This window comes from Kryptolebias marmoratus, linkage group LG12 (assembly GCF_001649575.2).
Source record: "Kryptolebias marmoratus isolate JLee-2015 linkage group LG12, ASM164957v2, whole genome shotgun sequence".
In the NCBI taxonomy this organism is placed as follows: Eukaryota; Metazoa; Chordata; class Actinopteri; order Cyprinodontiformes; family Rivulidae; genus Kryptolebias; species Kryptolebias marmoratus.
Genome location: NC_051441.1, coordinates 17,258,423 through 17,281,618, shown reverse-complemented (window position 1 = coordinate 17,281,618; position 23,196 = coordinate 17,258,423). Strand labels below are relative to the sequence as shown.

Here is a 23,196-nt window from a genome sequence, read left to right as displayed (position 1 = left end):
ATGCTACTTGTCAGAGATGTGTTGATGGTGCTGTCCTGTCAGCGTTTTATATTATATTTTTATATTATTTTGCCCACTTTCTGAGCGTTTTGGGTCTGACTGCACACATTTGTATTCAGTTGCTGTGAGGCTGAAGAAGAGCCACGGTTGCGGTACGTGTAGTGGTTCTTTCAGAAATTAATGCATAAATCATCACATCCTAAACTACACACTTCAGCCAGGATTAAGGGCTTGCACAGGTGGTACTTGTTATGCACAGTTTGAGAACCACTGTAGAACATCGTGATCATCTGCTGCCACTTTACTGAAGGTTCCTCTCGACAGCTGGAGGATAAGTTGTTCTGGAAATATTAATAATGTTCCAAAAGCTGGAAACTTGTTACCTCTTGATAGAAAATGCTGTTCTCCATTTACCTGTGAAGTTAGAGCACAGATCCTGGAATGTCATTCAGTTTACCTGGGATCCAATTAAAAGTTGAAAAACCAGCAGGATTCATTAATAGTTATGCTCAAAAAACCAGGCTGACTATTATTAACAGAACAAGTTAATGACAAGATGTTTCTCTGTAAACTCCTAACAGACATATTACTACAGCAAAGTTTTAATGAGACACAAACCAGCTGAAGTGAAAATGAAAACCTTGTTGTTTTGTCACCACTTGGCATGGGCAGCCATGTTGGTTTTTGAGGACAGGAATCTGTGATTTCCGGAGGCGTTCCCGTCCATCTTTCCTTTTTTGGAACAAGGAAAATTTGACTTCTGAGAACAAAGAATATTTTGAAATGAAGGACTTATTTTAGGGCCTGTTTGTTTCACTTTAGCTTTAAATAAGAGATTTTTTTACAGACTCTGGCTTGTATATTTCATGTATTTTTGTATCTATTTAAGCCTGTTTTAACCTCTGTTATCTTGTTATTTTATTTTGTGTTTTATGTTGATTTATTTTATATTTTGTTTTGCATTAACTGGTCAAGGTGCTTGTGTTTTCTCTGTCTAAAGCACTTGGAGCTGCAGTCATTTGCATGAAATGTGCATGTTGTTAACTGCTTATTTGTTTCCTTGTGAGGAGGCATGCCAGTTCAAAGGATAGTTTAAATAGATGAAACCTTTCCAACTCTGAGGACAGGATTTCTTGTGTCATCTGAGGACAGAGAAAGAGGTTATTCAATATCTGTGAAAGAATGAGTTAAGGTGTTTGATCACAGATTGTAGAGAGGCCACTTAAGGATAACAGAAACACTCCTTAGATTGACTAAACTCAATTTTGTTTCAGTTTAAATGAAAAGGTTTATTAAACTGAATACATTTGTGTTGAGAGAACACGTTATACCTTCACCACTCTATTGTTTTACTCTGAATACTCTGACAGCTTTAACTTGAGTTTATTCAAAAATATTTATGTAATGTTGTAATTTTCCAGGACAAGTTCCCATTTCAGAGTCAGGTAAGTTGATTTTCCAGCTGCTTCAAATCACAACCATCATGCTGCTTTGTGTTGCTTTTGAGTTTGGTCACATTCACATGATTTATCTGAATTTTCTGCAGGCTCGAGTCTCTGCTTGCAGCTTGGTAAATGATGTATGGGAGTAACTACTTTGTACAAACCAACCAAACGCGAAAAGAAATAAGATTCTGCTGCAAAAATCTGCAGAGGACGACAGGCAGACAGGGTCGACTCTAATTAATGAGAACATTTTAAGCAAATACGTGGCACAAAGTGTTAATGCTTGGAGCAGAGGTGGTCCTGGAGGGCCACTATCCTGCATATTTTCCTTGTTTAAATGGTCCGACACACCTGATTCAGAGGTTAAATGACCTGCAGAAGCCTGTTAATCACCCATTGATTCAAATCAGGTGTGTTGGAGCAGAGAAACAAGGAAAACATGTAGGATGGTGGCCCTCGAGGAACAGGGTTGCCCACCCCTGGTTTAGAGAGTCGGGGCTCAGGCTGAACTCTTTGATGCATGTAGATAAAACTAACTCCTAATTATTTATAATAGAAAAATAATAGGTGTTATTTCAGCCTTTAAATTGGCCCATTTCAGTTTATCTAACAGTGTAACATTTACCGTCTCTTACAAACACAGATTAATAAATAAACCCCCAAAAGTTGTTTTATTCTTTATTCTCTCACTGTAATGGAAAGTATCACTGACCTTAATAAATCATGAGTAACATATTAGTTTATCAATAGACTAATTTCATTTCTAGCATGTCCATTCAAGCTCATAAATGGTGGAAAGGTGAGACAAAAACAATCATCAGGAGATTACACAAAAATGAGCTGTAATGAGTATATGAAAGGGTTAATGTGGGTTTAAAGCCACACTGGATGCCTCACTGTTTTCTTCCAGGAAATCGTTCCACAAACAAAACAGACAACCAACACAAGAGCATAAATTAGACCAAAACATGCAATGGATATGGAATAAAAGAACAGATGGTCAGGATAATGTTTCATTTGGGTTCCAGTTTAGTATGGGCGGATCCCAGTCGGTCTGTAGAGTTGTTGTGACGGGAGTCCGTGTCTGAAGTATCTCTGGTAGGCCTGCGGGAAGCCGAACCGATAGGCGTAGAGGTGGCAGGGAGAGAAGTCCTCGCAGATCTCTGCACGGATCTCTGACTGAGGCTTTATGTTCCTGCAGGAGGAGGAAGAGTTGGATGGTCATCATTTGCTGCTGACTTGGTGTGTTTTTACATTTACTGTGGTTCAGACTTATTGAAATGTTCAACAGTCAAACTGTGTTGAAGAATATTTAAAATTAGATGATTTGAAACGGGGTTAAATGCAAAAGTTTATGAACAGTCAATATCTTACCTGTAACAGATAGGTCTTTGAATAGTTTCAGTTTCAAGAAATATAGATTATTTCTGACAGTCTTAAAACAGCTCTACTCTCAAAATTTCAAAGCCATCCATCCATCCATCCATCCATCCATCTCCTCAGACACACTCTCCAGTTCCTCTCTCAGGCTAACCATCACCCTGTCAGACTACAGCTGTATTTTTCTACACAAAGAGCTATCTCAAAGGTAAGATAAGTGTTCATGACCTTTCCGCTGAACCCCATTCTAAAAAAATCTGAAGTAACCCTTTAAATCTGTGTGTTTTACCTCCGGAAGGGCCTGAAGGGGCCCCTGTTGGGTAAGTTGTAAATGTTGTTTCTTTGCGGCATGAAGGAGTTTGCACGATTTGGGGTCCAAAACGGATCTGAAACCAAAACACTTCTTTAAACAACACGTCAGTCAAGGCAACTACAGCTGATCAGGAGCAGGTGAAATAAGGACCGGGGGGATGTTAGTGAGGGGTAAAATGAGGATTAAATGCTCAGGATTGTACAGCAGGCTGTTAGAACCGCATGCATGTTTTTCCAACTCTGAGATTTTTTTTTATAGTTAATCACCTTCAGCCGACTCTGTGCTTTCATGAGAATCTATGTGAAAAACATGGAATCAGGTTAATCATGAGCGATGAATCTCTGCCTGAATGTGATCAGTTATACAGCACGAGGGGCGAGGATCTATACCGTAACAGACACAGAGAGAGACGGCAGCAAAGAGCGCCAGAAACCGAAGGAGGCTCCTCATCCTGGGGCTTCTGTTCTGCCTCGCTGCTGACAAACAGGAGAGAAAGGATCAGTGAGTCGTGTTGGCAGTGAAGTCACAGAGACGAGCAGGAAATGGGAAACCGAGGGGAGAGAAATTGGCTTTTTTTAAAAAAATAAGTTAATATGAAAACTTCGAACTGGACCAGATGCCAGAAGAGTTTCTGTATCCATGTCTGTTTTTTATTTATGCAATTTAGAAGCAGAACTATGAAGACATGTTACAGTTTATGCTGTCCCATATCTGCCATGTTTCTGTGGACTGTTTGAAAAGAGAAAACAAAGGACTTTGTGTTTATTCAGCCAAAATAAAAAGTCAGAAAAGTTGAACTGGAGTCAAAACTGAGCAGAGTACTCTGTTTGTATGAGAGCCTTTAGAGCAGGACACATTTTCTATCCAGAGGGCTATTTTTTTAACCAAATAAAGAGATGAAAGAGCCACAGTTTGGACTGAAACATGAGCACAATAAGCCACAAAGACTGATCATATCATCTGCAAAAATACACAATCTGCTGTACTTTTATAACCATCTTTTTAGATCTAAAATATACCCAAAAATGTTAAAATATGTATGTTTCTTCAATAAGCTAGTATAGTTGGCACACTTGTTTTAAAAATACAGCGATATTCACTTCACACGGGGAACGTTGTTTTCCAAAGAGTCGGTTTTATCTTAGTTAATGGGATCAAACAGCTAAAAACTGGGCTGAAACTGAAGCACATAGTTCACAGAACATTACATCTGCAAAAACGCAGAAGAAAAGTCTCTTCCTTTGCATGAAATTAGCTGCTGAATGCTTTTTATTTTGGTTACAAATGCAACATTTTGAGACTTCTTTTTTGTTTTTGAGACACCTATTTTGTGTCTGTGTTCGTCAGCACAACTTTTGATCTCGAAAAAGTGGTAAAGAAAAGTTTAGGTTTATTTACGTAAAAACTAAAAAACTGAAGGCACAGGCTGCTGATGTTAACTCTTAAAAAGGACGTACAGTCCTTCTTATATCGTTCCTCAAGATTTATTATTAAGTTTTTGTTTTAGTCATTTATTTCAGCTTGTTTTATTCTCATCTGAGGACATCAAGGGCCAGATTGAAGTGGTTCAATGACCACTTTCTGGCCCTCGGGCCGTATTTTCCCCATGTGTGCTTTAGAGAATAGCTGCGGCTGAGAAAAGCTGCCAACAAACTCATTTTGCTGAACAGGCTGTAATTATAACCTGCAGCTGTTGTTCATAACTCAAAACACACACAGTGCACATGTCTCCATGCATCACTTTAATGTTCAGTCACATGAAGAAGTGATCCGAAGTGAGGGATGAGACACCTGTACAAACCAGAGCACCAGATGTCACCGGTCTGTCTGAGCGCAGAGACACACAGATGGGGGACTTGTGTGTCTGCAGCGCAGACGAGCCTCCATCGCCCCGTCTTCTGCTTGTGGTTTTGGTTGGAATTCTGCTTTGGCGGTCCTTCTTCTCACCATCAATAACCGCTTTCATTAAACATGAGCGCACACACACACATAAAACTCACAGACCTGCACATTTTACGCACGCACACACACACACGCACAGCAGCTACGCCTATCTCAGCCAAACGAGCAAACCTGGAGTTCAAAAGACAACTTCCAGTAACTCACAAGGACATATGATATGTGCGTGTGTGTGTGTGTGTGCACGTCATTTACAGGATCTGCAGAGTTTTGTGCCTGTCTGAGACTTAGTTAAGATTCTTGTGGGTTCTTTTGTTCCTGCAAGCAGAATATAAAACTCCACTGGTTTGATTCCTGTCATGCAAAGAGCCAACCTGCTCCACAAAAACAGTCCTGTTATTTGACGTTTGCTTCTTTCAGCATTGTTTTTAAAAGAATACAATAAAATCAGAATATTGTTATCAGATGCATAAGAAAAAAAAAGCACTTTGCCTCACTGTATTTGTCTTTTTAAAGTGAAACTAACCTTTTAGTTGTAGCAGTTTTAGATTTGCACAATTAGTTTTAGCAGATATTTGTTCATGTTGTAAAAACTCACCGTGAAGGACTGGGATGGAGTGAGAAGTTTTGGAAATATCTCTCAGTATTTCCTCCCGAGGAATATTTCCCAATTCTCCGCTGGCGACCTTATATGTACTCATCTCACACCCCCTCATCCTACCCCACCCTTCACTTTCTCCCTCCCCTGCCTCCCCCCAGCCCTCCTCCCCTCTCTCAGACTATCTGCCCTGTTTTCCATCGTTCAATCGTGCCGAGGGTATTAGCTCACTGTCTCCCCGACTCCCCCGCCCTCGTGGAGCAGCACAGCACCGTGACTGACAGAAAGGCCCGGAGGTAAACAAGCGGGGCATGAGCAGAGACCGAGAGGAGGGGGAGGCAAGCCTGGCACGAGGTCTCCGAACCTAGTTTGTAGCAGGTACATGATAGGATCTGCCCCCGTTTGCCACCATGGCAGCATGTCATGAAAAGAAACATCAACCGTATGAAAACAACATCAAACTGCTAAATTATATCTGAAAGTAAATAGATTTGGAAAAACATGTGCACCTTTGATAAATAACACATAGGAGCATTTAACTGGCCACAACTATACTACTTCCAATGATAATCCAGAAATAAAGGCTGCAATAATTACAGGTGATGAATGACAACATGATAAAACATAGTTGTAAAACATGTCGATCTGCTCCCAACTTTGAGGCTTTGAATCAAACAGCAAGCTTGAACAAATGTGCTGTAAGTGTGGCTTCAGAGAACAGAGAGAGCTGATGTTATCTGGTGGGAGAGACTGAACGCTCTCAGGCAGATGGATGAAGATGACCTGTGGTGAATAATGGGAGGCCAATGAAGTTCTCGAAGGGCAGGAGTTATATGATTGGTGACGATACAGGCACCAGCTCCTCACAGCCACGAGCAGGAACATGCAGGTTTAGAAAATGTACGAATAGAAGAATGGGTTCTTGATCTGATAGCCTCTAGCTGTTCTGCCAAGAGAACAACAAATGAGAAGAGTCTGGACTAAAACTGGCTTGTGAACGAAAACAGGAAATGCCTTCACTGTCACCAAGAAAGGGCGAGAATCTGTGACTTTAGGGAGCAAATCAAATTGAAAAGGCAAGTGGCGGTAAATGACTTATTTACTCAAAGGACTTATGTTTGTTTGGTTGAAGAAGCACCTGTAGAGTCGTGGTTATGAACACTGGAAGATCAATACGTTAGTCTGATAGAGACAGATGCACCAGAAACGCTACAGCTAGCTGATGTTAAATCTGTGCCTGCAAAGAGCACATTTTATGAAAATATTCATTTAATGAATTGACTTATAGCGTTTGCATGAACCGGTATGAAATTTTGGAAGCTGGAGCTGTTTTAAAGGGATAGTTTGTTCATTTTTCTGTCAGTAGTACCTTATCAGTCAACATAAGAGAAAGAAAAAGTTCACCTTAGAGTCAGGCTACTGGCTCGCCAGACCAGTCCTCGTTTCATAGCAATTTTTTTTTCTTAAGCAAACAAAACAACACAGAGCTGTGACGCTGGTGTGAACGATCACTATATTGGCTATATTATCTCAAATTGAACCTGTAGATTTAACCGATGTCCATGTTACTAAGTTGACATGTGTCTGTGGAGCAAAGACTGTGTTGTCGCTGCTGAATGTATCAGTTCTCCAGGAGTTTAGTAAAACTTTGGACCGACTGATCAGGCACACTGCTTTGTTCAGTGGCCTCTCAGCACCGACAACAAGATAAACACGATCTACGCTCGGCACACATATTTGTGTATTACCACAGGCGTTGTTCGGTTGAGAAAAGAGCAACAAACTAAACAAACGGTGTCATACAAAAATATAGAGGTTTAATATTAGCTACATACTTCATGCTCTGTGACTCTACGGCTGATAAGATACTAACTACTCATAACTATTTGACAGATCATCGCTTCAGAAATGACCAGACTATCCCTTTAAGGCAGGGTTTTTAGAGTGTATCAAAGTCACTTTCTGCACAAAGAGCAGCACTCACGAACACGCTGCGCCCCCACCTGCAGAACACCTACCATCAAGTTAACATGAACAACATCCCTGCAGAGATTATCTGAGTCTTATGTAACCCCTCGTCTCACGGGGCTCGGCCACAGAACCCTACGAATAACTGTGATAAACAAACCAGGAACGGAGTTACTACAAGCCAGGAAACAGCAGGACCCAGACAGACAGACAAACATTAAGACATACTTGAAAATAAAGAAACACTTTCTATATCAGATAAGGAAAAGGAGGGGGTGCAGAGGGAATGAATGAAAGCACAGTCTGACAGGAGGGGGAGAAAGCCCACGCTGTTGTGGTTGGACGGTTTAAGCGTTGTGGTAAAACACACGTTCAGTGAAGCGGACGTATTTGGGCAGCAGTTTTGTTTCTACACCAAATATGAAATATCATTTTTGTCACAGGAAGAACAACACAGAGACCATTGCAAGGCTGGATCTCAGGCTATTTGTAGCATGAATTTAAAGTTAAATCATCTTTAATTTGTTCCTAATGAGTTGAGTTTGGGGTTCGAGGAGGACAAATTTAGAGAAGGTGGTGATTGCATCAAAACTATTTGTACGATAGTGTCTTTTCTCACTCTTTTCTAATCAGCGTTCTCCTGATGTGTGCCTCCAACAGTCAGATTGTGGTGTTTATAACTCATATTTTCAAATTATTTCAGCGTTTTTTGCTTCCTCCATCATTCTGCAGCTGAAGTCTTGCTCCATCCCCTCAGTCAACCGTGTCAGGGGCTGAGATGAGAGATAAATGAGAAACAGAGGGACGTGGTAAACAGGATGATAGGCGGCAGGCAGGACTGATGGCAGTGATTTTGGCACATCTGTGCTCGAAATGGGAATCAGAGCTACAAAAGGTTATCAGGAAGAAACAGAAAGAGACTGTGGAGGAAATGTACTGACTCGGAGCATGTGATAGAAAAAGATGTAATGTCTGTACACGAAGAGCAGAAAATGGGTGGATGAGAGGAAAGAATGAGCATTCGGGAGGAGAAAACTGATGAGAGAAAAAAAAATGAAAGCACGAGCTTTCACTTCTGTATGAGGCCGTGACCACAAACGTATAAACTATCCATGTAATGTCTGCAAAAACAGATTTTCTAAAGTGTTTGGGTGGGCTTGCATTTCCCCCGTGGGCAGGTTCAGGTGTAGCTCCACTCCTTCTGCGGCTCCGTTTGTGAGAGCAGACACAACACAGACAAGTCTTTAAAAATAACCACAATGAGCTCTTCTCTATTAATCGTTTTTCTGTGTTTTCCTCCTTGTTTTATGCAAGTCTTCACTGTGACTCACTTTTTATGCTCCATGGAAATAGGAGACACACTGAGGAGTGTGTCTCAGACGAAGCACATGAAAACATCACGTGACGGGGGCACGCTCCTCCGACGCTCCGTCCATGGGACTGCAGGCCAGGTGAAGAGCAGACGTTACTCAGGACAGTCCTCCTCAGGTGGCCTGCGGCTGTGAGTTTTGTCGTGTCAACAAAACTTCATGCAGATTTAGGAATGTGTCAGCACACTGCAGGGCTCACAGATCTTGAAGTCTGTTTGTGCAGAACATTTACAGAGAGTATCAGTCAATCACTCAGTTATTTTGAGGAGACTGTCAGCTAATTAGATATGATGTTTGGCTTTTTTACACGGGCATTAAGGACCTTATTTACAAAAATCTTGTGCAGTTCAGTGAACATGAATCATTTTTTCCAAAACCCAACCCTACATCTACTCCACCTCCACCTCTGCCCACACTGAATACCTTCTTAAGGCAAAGAAGTCACTATTGAGACATTTTCCAGGTGGGACTAACTTAAAACCTGTTTATGTGGTGGATGGTGTTTCACTTGCAGCTCCAAAAAGGACTCCTCTTTATTTAATAGTTCACGTTAAAGATGTACTGATACGCGTATCAATACCGAAACTCTTAGATACAGGTCTTTTGGGTTGATATGCAGGCATACAGAACATAAACAGCGTTATTTTTAACATAGTCTACGGAACTAAGTTCAAACTCTGGGTTTCCCCCTCGCAATTTAATGCTTCGTTCTATTTATGATCACCAGATGTTTGAAAAATCAACGGGAACGCATCCCAAAGCCAGAAGTCCGACGTGGAAAAAATCTGAGATTTTTGACCAACAATGTTGTCAAAATCCAATATGGCTGCCATGCGCATAATACATGGTGATAGCTACTGCAGAAAACCTTTTTATCTTCATTTTTGTCATTTTATTTCTCATTAAATCAACCGCACACATACTACAGCAAATACAGTAATAGGACTCCTCTAAGTGAACTTGTTGGCACAGTGTCTGAGTGCAGAAAAAGCAGAGAAATCCATTGTTATCAGCATGTATTACTGAAAATAGTCAGCCAGGTTTAAAGCACAACAACTAGCAATTCCTACTGATTATCCAACTTGCTACAGCAACACGGCTGAGTTCGCTTTGACGTCATTAAAATACCCGAGTGAAGGAAACCCAGCATAAGGAAAGTCCCAACAGGGTTTGTGTGTGCACCACACAGCAGGTAACTATAGCAACAAGATGATGGTGTAGATTCCCAGTCATCCAAAATATTTTAAGAAACCTTTTTTTTTTTCAAACTTTTTGGATGAACAATGAACAAAGACTGGTGAACGACTGGACAAAAGTTATGTGGTGGTGTTGTGTGGAGTTGGTTCAGTGTAGGACTTTATTACTTATTCAGAAAGGCATTGTCTGAATGTATATATTACCGGTATGAGGAAACAAACTCAAACTAAATTGTATGCATAACAGACTGTCGTATTCAGTCAGCTTCCTGCTAACAGTTCAGAGGTAGTGAAAGAAACTGAACACAAGCAGCGACGTGCAACCAGCTTTCAGCTCCTGCTGTTAGTAGAGGAGCGATGTTTGTCAGCATTTTAGCCAACAACATACATCATATCCCTTTATAACAAAGCTACAGTTTTCCACAACTCATCCAAAGCTTCTGCCAGTCTCACAAATGATGGATGGACGTCCAGGACTACCAGCTGGAATTTGTGCTGCTTTCGACTCACCATGAAGGTCAGAAATAGGATCTTAGACAGTGTCACGCCCAACTTAACGTCGTCCCAGTTGCATGTTAGAAAACCAGCAGGATTTGTGAATTACTGTCGAGCTCATTCTAGGCTTTCAAACACTGGAGCAACGCGGATACAATTAAAATATTGAGTGTATGACTGACTAAATGAGACTCAAGCCGACAGAAGTGAAAATAGCTGAATAGTTTATCACTGCAGCTATAACAGCATCTGACGCACAGGGCAGCCATATTGGATTTTGAGGTTGGGGTTGGTCAGGGAGCGTTAGAGGCTGGATTGCAGAATGGGTGACTTCTGAGCACAAACAGAAAGCACCAAAAGAAAGACGTGTTTAGATGGAAATTAGAAATCAGGAGGCAACAATCTAACAACAGTCAACTCTAGAAAAACTGATAACAGGAAGATTTTCTCTGACGTACCGAAAACTGTGACTTCAGAAGTACGTCAGAGCTGCGATTTTTGTGTCCCTTACTTCAAAAACTGTCAGTAGCAAATCTTTAAATGATCAAGAAGAAAAAAAGAAAACTTTTAAACGGCTTGTTTTTTACTCTTTTCCCTCTAATTTCTGTAATTTCCCATTCCTGCAGCCAACCTGCAATTACAGGGAGTTTAGATAAGTTCAAGTGATCCCAATTAGACCTTGAATATTAGGCATCAGTTCTGCATGATTTACATTTTAATTTAGAGTAAAACTAGGTTTAATAAACCTTTTCTGAATTTACCTTCGGTCTACACATAACCTTTAATGTCTAACGTCTCTTTTATAGAAGCAGAAGGCTTGATATGACCTGCAGATGACCAGGGTTTGGCTGAAGCGGTGTTCAGCTTTAGTTTGCGAGCTGTTTTATTTCAGCACACTGAGCTGAACTCAGACTTTAATGAAGAAATTTGAGCGTAGCTGCACAGATCTTTGTGCATGTGTGTTCAAGTTTTGGCTGCTTTATAGCTACCTGCTTCCATTTCTCATATGAACACCATCCAACTTTCCGTTTTATGTCCTGTTTACCTTCAGTCTTCCCCCCCCCACTCCCCGCTGCTCCTCCGGTGCCAAATCCAACAAACAGTTCTGCAGGGCGTGCAACCAGCACCCACCCAACCTGTGAGGAATTTCACTCTCACATAAATCCACAGAATCAGATAACCTATTTCACTCTCACATAAATCCACAGAATCAGATAACCTTCCCATGCAGACAACACAAACAAGTGGCCACAGACACGGGCTGTGTTCATGAAAGGAAATATTACAAAATGAAAGCACATGAAGAAAACGCTGCCATGTGTGACCACAAACAGCAACAACAACAATCTGCATCTGTATATCTGGATTTTATTTTATCTCTTCCCCTGCTACCTTTTATCCATCCCTCTCATCATCTTTCACTCCGTTCTCTATTATACAATTTCTACAATTTAAAAGGGCTTTCAGTTTCAGCCCCTGCTGATGGAAAACCTCCCCACAGCATGATGCTGCCACCACCGTGCTTCACTGCAGGGTGAATGCTTTTGTGACACATTGTACATTTAGGGATTCTAAAAATAAAACTTTTCTGCCACACTTCCTGCTTCCCATCACCCGAAAGCTATAAAAAATATGTAGGTGTCACTGTGAACGAGGCGATGAAGTTAATTTATTACCTCTTTAGCCACAGGGTGACACATCCACACTCTGCGAACCTTCAGCCTTCTCTGATCCACATTCTCTAAGCTGTTGTTTTTTCTTTGGAATTACAGAAGTGTTTAATTATTGATAAAAAGTGTGGTATTAAATGTAGTGTGACTAAGTTTTAAGTACTAACTGAAGACTCTGAGCGATTACTCTGTAAAAGTCGTGTACTTTATCAAACAAACTGTTACTTGAAGAGGAGAAAAACCTGAAAGTCTGACTGGTTCTTAAAATACTGACACAAATAAACTAAAGTAATATTTGCAAAAGCGTTTGCAGGTTTGTTTGGGAGACACAGTTCTGTACAAGGATGAAACTAAAGTAGTGCCAAGTGGTGATACGGAGCTTTAGTTTTTTTTTTTTTAGCAACAACACAAAGTCCAGGAGGAGCACCGCCGGCGATTATGTTATATGAACACAAACAGGTTGTGAATGCCAAGAAACAATGTGGTCTTTAAATGAAAGACATAAATCTGCTGCACACAGAGCACACATGCTCTGAATAAAGCAGCAGGATGCCTCACGCTTTCCCCTTCTCTGTGTATTTTATTATGTTTTATTAAAACAATAAACCTTAATCATCCCGGCTGATCACATATGTTGCTGCTGACAGATGCATTTCCCTCCACTTTAAGAACTAAACCTTTAGGTTTCCCCACTGCTCTCCGGCACTTACAGCAGGAATGAGAAACGGAGCTACAAAGTTTCAGCAAATGGGTGCAAGACCTACAGAATGGGCCACATCAGACCTTCCAGTCCAGTGTCAGCTGCCAGCGTATGAAGATGAGGTTATAGTGTCAAAAGGACCACACGCAAGCAAAACCACTGAGTCTCTTCATAGCTCACAATGGTTTGGATGAAGTGACAATAACACGGATACAGACGCAGAAATATAAAACCTCAGGAAAGCGTCTTTAACCGTTTGACCAGAGAGACTAAAGAGAAAAACACGACAGGCTGAGGCTTGAAGGAATGCATGTCACCCGCCCCCCTCCGTGCCAGAGTTTTAGACTAAACGATCTTGTGCTGAGAAATAACAAAGTTGTAGTCATTTGGTCAAACCTTGAAAACAATGTTTGCACTAGAATGTCACAGATTTTAGCTCAATTTCTGTAAATATGACTGATTTATCACCATCTCTGTGTTGGCCAGTGTTGATTAGCTGAGGTGGCCATCTTGAATTGGTTTAATTCCATAAGTTAATCAGCTGTAGATGTGCATCCAATGAAAGTTTCAATAAAATCCATCCAGTGGTTCGTGAGATATTTTGCTAACAGACAGACAGAGACGATTTTAAATAGTTAATGGCAAAATTTTGAACAATGATCTTGCATTGTTAGTGCTCAGGTTATGTGTTGTGGATCAGTTTTAGCCGCCATCACACCAAACAAACAATTTTTTGTGTAACACCCATCTTGAATTGGGTCGACTTCAAATGCCCATCAGGTCTAGATGTACATCCAATGATTACTTTATGCAAAGTTCATTAAAATTTGCAGACTAGTTCATGAGATGTACTGCTAACAGTCACGGGAGATCAGCAGCAGATGTTTACTCTGCTGAGTGAGGCTGATGCGCCCCCTGCTGGCAGAGAACTGTAATTACCAGACAAGACTAAAGTATGAGCACTTCTCAGTTCTCAGAGGCAGTCAGAGTGACATAAGTGTTGGTACACAAAACATATAAACACTGAGGGGGGAAAAAAGCTTTGACTTGACTGCACGAGGCCAGGAATTGTTTTATTTTGAAACTCCAGCAGTCCTGTCTGTCCCCGTCCATTTTTAGAAAATACAGCTGCACACGTCACTCCTAAATGTTTAATTCCCCATATAATTACCATAAGAAGTCTTTCATCCTCTTCTGTTACAGATGTATATAACAAATAAGTTTATTTTCCACACATATGATGGTTTCTAGCTGTCACCTACCAGAGGCTGCAGGACTTCCTCCTGACCTGGGGCCTTTCAGGGTGGAGTTTACATGTCCTCCCTGTGGTCACATGGGTTTCCTCCCACAGACCAAAAACATACATGTTAGGGTTACTGGTAACTCTAAATTGTCCCTAGGTGTGAGTGAGAGTGTGAATGGTTGTTTGTCTCCATGTGTCCCTGTGATGGACTGCAGACCTGTCCTCTCACACAGTGATGGCTGGAGATAGACACCAGCTCCCCGTGACCCAGAAAAGATGTATGGGTGATGGTTTCTTGTTTAAATCCTCCCTGTCTGTCTGTCTGCCTGCAGTTTTCCTGACCTCTGTCTGACTGCCTGAAAGCTCCCAGCTAAGACTAGTAATGAGACATTAGTTTTAATGGTGAAACCTGCAGGGGGGAGAGTGTTATTCCCCTCTTTTATCTCCCTCACCTCTCTCTCCTGACAGAAGCTGTAGCATCTCATCTCCATTCTCTTTGTTCTTTGTTCCACCTTTTAATTTATTTCTGTCTTTCTGGCCCGGCCTGCCGCTGCGTTTTTTATTTANATATTTATATATATATATATATATATATATATATATATATATATATATTTTTTTTTCCCCTCTGATTTTCTCTGCAACCTTGCCTGCGTTTCCTGTGTGAAGTGTCGGCATTTTGCTGCAGTGTGAGTGGGTGACGGACTGAAGTGGATCTTCCTCTTTAGCTTTATGTGCCTCCAGCTGGGATTTGAGCGCAGAGGAGGATTTAAAGTTCATTGCAGTGTACAGGAGATAAAACATCTCCTGCAGCAGGGCCATTGCAGGTGGAAATATACTGAAGGCGGGAAAAAAAAAAAAAAGTCCTGAAGGACAGATCAAAGTGTCTGCAGTTTCATTAAAGAAAGACGCGGCACAGGATGGATGGACATTATTTACGGTTTAAATGATATTTTGGCCATTTTGAAGGGTTGTTCTGTGGAAAGGGTACAAAGAATAAATATCTTACTTGTTGTGGATAGCTCTTTGAATGACATTTAATTCTGACTTGACTACAGAGCTGATGGGTGATCCAAGTGAGGCCAAAAACAAAGAGGATTACTGCCATCTTTAAACATCGCCCCTCTCCAAACTTTCACAGACGCTCTTGCGAATGCCCGTTTGAAACGTTTACATCGGTGTCAGTTTCACCTTACAAATATTTACACAGACTTCTTTGCTTACGTGTAAGTGCAAACAGCAGCGTCAGCAGCTAGCTGCAGCACTTCCTGCAGCAACATAATCGTATGTCTGCTGAACTGAATGTTCAGTGGGAAACTGACTCTGACGTAAAGGTTGAAATAACAGCGTTTGCATGAACCACTGGAGTTGTTTTAAGATGGCAGCGATCAACTTTGGTCTTAGCTCAGACTAGCCGTTAGCTCGTCAATCTGGTCAGAATTAAAATATTTCTCCAAACTATCGATCTATAACAGGTGAGATATTAATTGGTTGCAACCTGCACATTGAACTCCACTTCAAAATAGCCAAAGTATCTCTTAAAATTCTGGATTTTCATTGTTTACTTTAGAAACAGAAGAAAAAACAAACCAGTATTTGTGATGGATTTCTGTTTCTTTACGGTCTTTTTGTGTCTCATCAGAGTTTTTTAGTGTTTTTTTTTCCTTTCTCTGCAACATTGAAACAACTCACAGTTACAGCTGGTTGTTTAATCGTATTTACAGATAAAAACAGGCTGATTCAAAACAATAAAACAGATGTATGAACCCGAAGATCACTGCGTACGGCACAAAATACGACATAAAACACAAGACATTCATAAACCGGCGCATTTGCTCTCAATAAAGTGGGTCGACGCTGTTTTTCAGGGGGGAAAAATCTCAATAAAACAAATTTTTGGGAAAAAGTTAGTTTAGCAGAGACTCGATATTTGAAAGGTTCTTTAGAGCAGCAGAATCATTCGATCATTTTCATGTCGAAGTGAGCTCTTTTAACTTGAAATGTGAGTTTTGACTTCCAGGCTTCCAGGGTTCAGCCGGTTTGTTTTCCTGCTCCATGTGGTTTTATTATCTCCCAGCTGCTCTGAACCTACAGGATCTATAATGTGAGTTCCTCAACTCTCCCCCCGTGGGTTTTAATAACTGCCCGAAAGCCACAATCCCCAAGTCCCATTGTTATAGACTCTGTTAAGTATTTATGAGTACATCAGTGCACTGAGAGCTGGAAATGGGATGTTTAGACAGCCGAGGGCGAAGCAGACCGTGTACTCGAGTACAGCTGAATAATGAAACAGAACAGACTGTGAATTTATGAAGTACAGCTGAAGACGCGGACATATAAATACTGCTCGTGTGTTTTTATTTGGTCGATAGCAGAACACTGCGTTACAGTGTGTGCCCGAAGAAAGGAAACAGGGAGAAATGTTGTTTTTTTTTACTGGTTTTGACATTAACAGATGCAAAGCGTCCATCGTGTGGCTTTATTAGGCAAACTTTCCTCTTTCTATCGTTTCATCCCAATCCAGGAACAAATGCAGGATTTATCAGGTTTGCAGGCGAAGAGGAAACAGGAAAAGTGTGGGATGTAGGACTAGGAGGAGCTGGAGAAAAGCTTCTTCCACTGCGTGCCGTAAACACACAACCGGTCAGACTTTTCTTCATGTTTACAGTCCGGTGATTGGATTTCTAAAGCTGAGCTTCAGAGTGAACCCTCTGCGAAACACAGCATCTAATTAAAGGCCTAACATTCCTTGAAGGAATGCATATCGCCTGCTGCCTTTGCCTGCTTTGGTCCAACCTTGAAAAATGACAATATGTGCAGTCTTTAAGAGCCATCTCACAACATCTGTTAGTGTTTGGAGTATGTGTTGAGGATGACTCTCTGCTACTACTGCACCAAAATTTGAATCAAAATCTGTAAATCTGACAAAGTTATGGCTATTTTTCTGTTTGCTAATGTTGATTAAACAGACAAACAAACACACACAGAAAAAACTAATTATCACCCTTTCAAGCATCACTTTCTGTGCATGATGAGGATGTCAGCACAAATAAAAGCACCAATCCTTGATTTTCCTCCAGGATCTGTGCAACAGCACCGCCTATAAATGAGTGTTCGAGTGGCTCCAGCATCCTTAGTTCTCAATAAAAACCCGTTTCCAGGACATCACCGAGCGGCACCTTCCGGCCTGTATCACAACGACGTCACACAGCTTCAGTTCAGCGATATCCAATTACCGTCACCCTCTGAAGAGCAAACGCTCCAATCTAACCTCTTAATGAGGCTTAAAGCCGACCAGGTCCAGCTCCACCCATCATCCAACCTTTAGTTCTCTGACATGTGTTTGGAGCTCCTTGTTTGTGAGCAGTGAGCACAACGCCTGGGAAAACAACAAAAAAAGAGATAAATGTACACAACTGAGTTTTGCTGATTAACAAAAAGACTTTTTTAAAACTAGAATGTTTTTCTTATGCAATCTGTTTTCAAGCCGTGCTGGTTTGCAGCTGCACAACGATCTGAAACACAAAAATGGCTTGAATTCAGTCAGTTTTACAGATAATGGACTAATATTTTGTGTAGAGGCAGACAGTTATCCCCAACATATGAGATCACTCTTGATGTTATTTTGAAATTTGAGCCAAACAGCTTATAACTCCCTTTACATCATAAGATCTGGCATAAAAGGCGGCGGGCGATATGCATTCCTCCAGGTGTTACTCTTCCTTCGGCACTAAAATCAAAGTCCTGTTTCAGCAGACCTACCTGAGGAGACTTTATAGGACAAACATCTTTGTGCCCCTTTTATTATTATTCTTACATTTCAGATGAGTTCCACCTGAAAGTCTTTCCTCTGCACACACACACACACACACACACACATGCAGTGTGTGTTGTTTACAGCTCAGCTCAACCTCAGAGGAAAAGAATAACAGGATTTCACGGCACCTCGCAGTGACTCTGATGTGAAAAATACACATTTCTGTGCAGCTTCATTTATTTCAAGTGTCACTCAGGAGTTTGAGAGGAGAACAGGATTAAATTAGTAAAGTGTCGGCAGAACTAATTTGTCCACTGACAATGTTCGTTTAAAGACTTGAGATTCTCCGTGTTCCTTCGTTTAATCCAGGAACAGACTTTAAACGGCTGAGATCGGGAATGTTTGTTTTGTGGAAAATGAGCCGGAGACTTAAACAATTCTTGAAACTGAGCTCAGAATGAGCCCGATGACGTAAAAGGAAAATAAGCCACTGAGATGAGATTCAGGTCAATCTCTGCCGTCACAGGATCCTTTCCGGGGTCCAATCGGTTCAGCAAAACAACTTCTTAAAGCTCTTATATAACATCGACACACCATTAACGTCGTCACCTGGAAGAAAGCTGGAGTCTGAACGGCTTCAACAATGAGAGAAAAAAAAAAATCTCATTGTCAGTCAACACAAAATACTCAAACAGAAGAAGTGCCTGTAATTTTACAGAAAACTAAATTTAGGAAAGAAAAAGGCTAAAACTAGAGGAAGTTTGAACTTCAAAGCATTAAAAAGCATGACAGAAACACACAAAGTGTTTGCATTTAAATTGAATTTCTGGGAGCAAAGAGGAAGGATTTTAACTGGAAGGAAGAGGAGACTGAGCTGAAAGTTAAAAACCTTTTTGTAAAAAAAACAGATTTCAATACGTAGGTTTGGTGCAGCAACCTGAGAAACATTTATCCTCTGAAAGTCGTTCAAAGTGGGAAGATGTAGAAGGACAAATTTGTTTTAATAAAAAGCAGAGAAAATAAAATGTGATTAAAAACAGGAAGAACATTTGTGCAGAAAACAAAAAGGATGAACTATTTCATCTTTTAGCAAACAGTGTTAGATATAATCACGATTAGATTGTTTTCAGTGACAGGTGAGTTTCTATTTTGTGCATTTGATCCAATATTTTCTTTTTGAATCTGAGACGATTTCCCTCATTATATCTCAGATATTATCTCTCAGTCTGAGGCTGACAAACTGCTGTACAAATGTCACACATTTGTTTACCTGCTGACGTCCAGAGAAAACATTTGATTGCAGCTTTTGAATAAAGACTTGTAGAAACCGTTTGCAAGAAGCTTTTCTTGTGTGTGTGAGATTTAAATGTTGCAAATTTTTCAAACAGTTTCATGCAAAACAAAAACCAAATGAGGACTGAGGCCTGAGAGAAACCCTGACAGCAGCACGGAGTGAAGCAGGTGTGTGTTTTTCTTTCAAACATGAGAAATATTTGAGTCTGGAGGAGAAATTTTTGTGCTTTTGGAACATTTATACTAAGAAACCACAATGAAATGTTTGCACTTAAACCTAAACTGATTAATAAAATGAATTCTTAAAGAGTCAGAATATTCTCATCTTCAGATCGACCATTAAGAAGTAGTATAGGAAGTCAAGAGTTCAAAATGTTAAAGTAATTTTGCCAAACTGCTTCTGAGACGACTGTAAGACATTCAGCTGCTCATGTTTTGGGTTTCAACGGCTTGTTTTCTTTTTTCTTTTTTTTGTTTTTTGCAGAAACCGCATAAAAGCACAAACCACTCTTTTCCAAACCAGATATTCTAGTTTCTTTTTTAAGAAAAAGGGAAAACCCATTAGGTATGAGAAGCCGGAAAATGATGTTTGAACCCTGACTGGACACAAACAGGTACATTTCAGGTAATTTCTTTTATTTGTAAAATTATTTTACTTTGTCTTTTACATCAAATCACTAAACAAAAAGAAAAACAAGCTCAGCTAATGCATGGTGAGTTGTGTGATCATATATTACTACATTTAAAAAATGACTTTTTAAATGTAACTTTTAAAAAAGCGTTTTCTGTTTTTAAGCCCCTGGTGGCCATCAGTGGTACTGCAATGTCAGGAGCTTCCATGTTGGGTTTTCTTTTATCAGGAAATTGTAATTAAGCCAGAGAGACACACTAAAAACTGAATTTAAAACAAACAAACCAAACATCTGTTTGTCGCAGACGACTGACCCAAAAAGTGAAAAGAAAAGCATGAAGTGAGGATCTGTGGAAAGGTTATGAACAAATAATATCTTACCTGTTGCAGACTGCTCTTTAACTGACCACAATATGGAGACAATGTTTATTTTTGATCAGACTGATGAGCTTACATCGACCTACTCTTCTTAAAACAACCTCAAACATTTTATAACAGTTCATTTAAAGGCTACTTTTAAACATCTGAACTATCCCGTCAAACAAAATAATAGATTTGTTTGCCAAATTTGCCACCTATCTGTCACTAATACAACAAACTTGATGACTACAGTCACGTTTAATCAACACATTTGGAAGATGAGCCGTCTACTTTGGCTCAATGGATTAAGGTCAAAGGTCGGCCCTGCTGTGAAACCCCAGCCCTGAGCAGCCCTGCTTGGTTAAATCAGGCTGCGGTCCTCGGCTCTCTGTCAACATTTCCTCTCTTCACCACCACCCGACCTCATGCTGAACCAACCAAACAGTGCGAGCTCTCAGCCTGCGTTCAGTCGGGTCAGACAAGTTCAGACGAGTCAGGATCTCTGTGGTTTATATTATTATTGGGTTAAACACCTGTTTACATACGTGAAGAAACACGCCGCTTTTTAGGGATTAAACCTAAATTTAGGCCGGCGTATCAGAAGAATGAACGACTCACTTTCTTGCTTCGACAGCCCTGTTTGCTCCATCTCTACAAATACGATAAATTCATATCTGTAACCACAAAAACCTCTATAAATACAGACCACACCGACCGTACTGAAGGTGCACAGCACTTCGGCAGATAGTCCAGAGTGATGCAACATACTGGTGCTTATTCCTTTCTAGACAGACCTTATTTTTAAGAACGTGCGTTTAAAAGTAGTTTTTTCTGTGGTCTCTGAGCTTTCTGTGCAGCAAGAAGCAAACATTCATACATCCAAATGTAGATCATGTTTACTCCCGGCAGGAGTTATGGTGCTTCTTAGACGGAGCAGGCCGACAGAAATTTACACGGATCATCATTAAAGAGCAGGTTTGTCACATTTAAGATGATCGTTTAGGAATTTGAACTTGGAAAACACTCCCTGCCAAGCTGAATTCATCACACACACACACACACACACAACAGAGCAAGTCTGAAGTGTTGCATAATGTTGCTGTTTCAGTACAAGGTCTTGACTTTGTGCCCCATCTTTAATCTACTTAGTATAATAAGCATTAACATGTTAAAACCAGCTCCCTGACCTGCAGGAGGATGAAGACTTGGAGTTAAAGATCATCCCAGTTTACAGTTATTTCCAACTAAAAAATATCTGGAGTCTAATCAAACTCCTGTATTTTCGAAAATCACACGGAAACAGTTCGCAGTCCTGATTTTAGCCATTTGAAAATCATTTTCATTAATCAGAGCACAGAAATTAAGAACATGATGGAATAATTGAACAAATTCAAGTGTGCCACAGAAGAATTAAACACAGAAAACTGTTGTTAGATTTAAGTTGTAATAATCTGAATTAAACAGACCCAAACCACAAATCTAGGGTTTATATAATTAATATAAATGGTAATCTGTGAGCGCAAATGTTACCCTTTTCTGGAACAATCACCTTCCATGTCAGGACCAAAGTCTGGTTCTAAAGTGGCAGAAAGTACTTTTGGGGTTAGGTTTAGGTTATCATTAGAAAAAAAACTTTAGTAACGACAAACATGACAAGAAGAAGAGGGTGTAAATGTAACCACGGCCTGAAACTCCAACGAACATCAACTTTCTTCAGGAGCAGTTTAGGACTTTTATTTTGTAACAATCTAAGCTGAGAAAATGGCGACATTTTCATGTTAGTGGCGGCGGTCGGGTCACCATGGCAACCACACAGCTGTGTCTCTCATTCCCTGAAAGCAGTCTAAGACAGACAGAAATAAACCTCGAAGCATCTGGTCGTTATACATATGTACATTTTTTTTCCTGTTTATATTTCAGGATGAATTTGGACGAATGCTTTCTGCTCTCTGGAGGGGATTTGAGAGAAAACTGTAAGTCCTGAAGCAGTGAGAGTGATTTGTGATGGTTTGTTTCTATGGAATATAAAAATAGAAGTGAAAGAATAAAATAAACGGTCGACAAAACCAAGAAAAGTAATTAAATAATTAGTGCTCTAACGGTATAATATTCTGAATTTTGATGGCTCTGCATCTCTGCTTTACTCACGGTTTGTAATTTTTTTTGTCTGAGGTATTATGAAATGTTTTGGGTAATCCAACAAATGTAAAAAAAAAAAAGTTCCTTCCTGTCAGAGCTCTGCTGTTGTGCCGAGGCTTTGTTTCAGTGTCACTCTCACAGAACAAGCAGAGACATGTGCACGCGAGAATTAGCAACAAAGTGCAGCTTTATTTTTACTTTCTTTCCTTCTCCATCATCAGGATTTCTTTCTTTCTGATAATCTGATCCAAAACTCCGCAAAAGAATTCTGACAATATATATATATATATATATATATATATATACACATATACACATATACATATATATATATATGAAAAATTGTAGCTTTTCTTCACCCACTTTCTCTCGACTCCTGAAATTAATCTTATATTTCTCTGCGCTCACAAAGCTTCATCATACTCTGAAGACATTACACCTTCCACCTGCAGAGATCAGGCCTATATGTGGGTCTGAGGTTCTAAACGGAGAGCCGGCAGCGGAGCCAATCCTCTGCTTCGGGTTTGGAAGCTGGTTCCTCAGCAGAAGCTTTACGTTTCCAGCTCTGCCTTTAAGCTTAGAGGCTTAAAACTGTCCTTGCTGATAAAGCTTCCACCACTGAGCCAGAATTATTCTGTTACTCTAACGACATGTGTCTAAAAGCACAACACTTTCAGAGCTATTACAGGTCCAGGTTGATTTAACTTTGTCCTTTTGGACATGTGACTGGTGTTTAATC

The 23,196-nt window shown here is 40.3% G+C and overlaps 1 protein-coding gene across 2 annotated transcripts; it reads right to left on the bottom strand.

Annotated features, from left to right (window-relative positions):
- Window positions 1-2,110: 2,110 nt before the first annotated feature.
- LOC108236163 (matrix Gla protein) lies at window positions 2,111-5,759 on the bottom strand. 2 transcript variants are annotated; one of them, XM_017416648.2, is made up of 5 exons: window positions 5,636-5,759; window positions 3,528-3,611; window positions 3,405-3,434; window positions 3,115-3,211; window positions 2,111-2,640 (listed from the first exon to the last, which is right to left on the bottom strand). In XM_017416648.2, the coding sequence occupies exons 1-5, from the start codon at window positions 5,751-5,753 to the stop codon at window positions 2,475-2,477; spliced, it is 495 nt and encodes a 164-aa protein (XP_017272137.2). In that variant the 5' UTR covers window positions 5,754-5,759; the 3' UTR covers window positions 2,111-2,474. The 2 variants fall into 2 exon arrangements, with proteins under 2 accessions (XP_017272137.2, XP_017272138.2); XM_017416649.2 differs by having other exon boundaries at window positions 3,528-3,614; window positions 5,636-5,754.
- Between the last annotated feature and the right edge of the window lie 17,437 nt (window positions 5,760-23,196).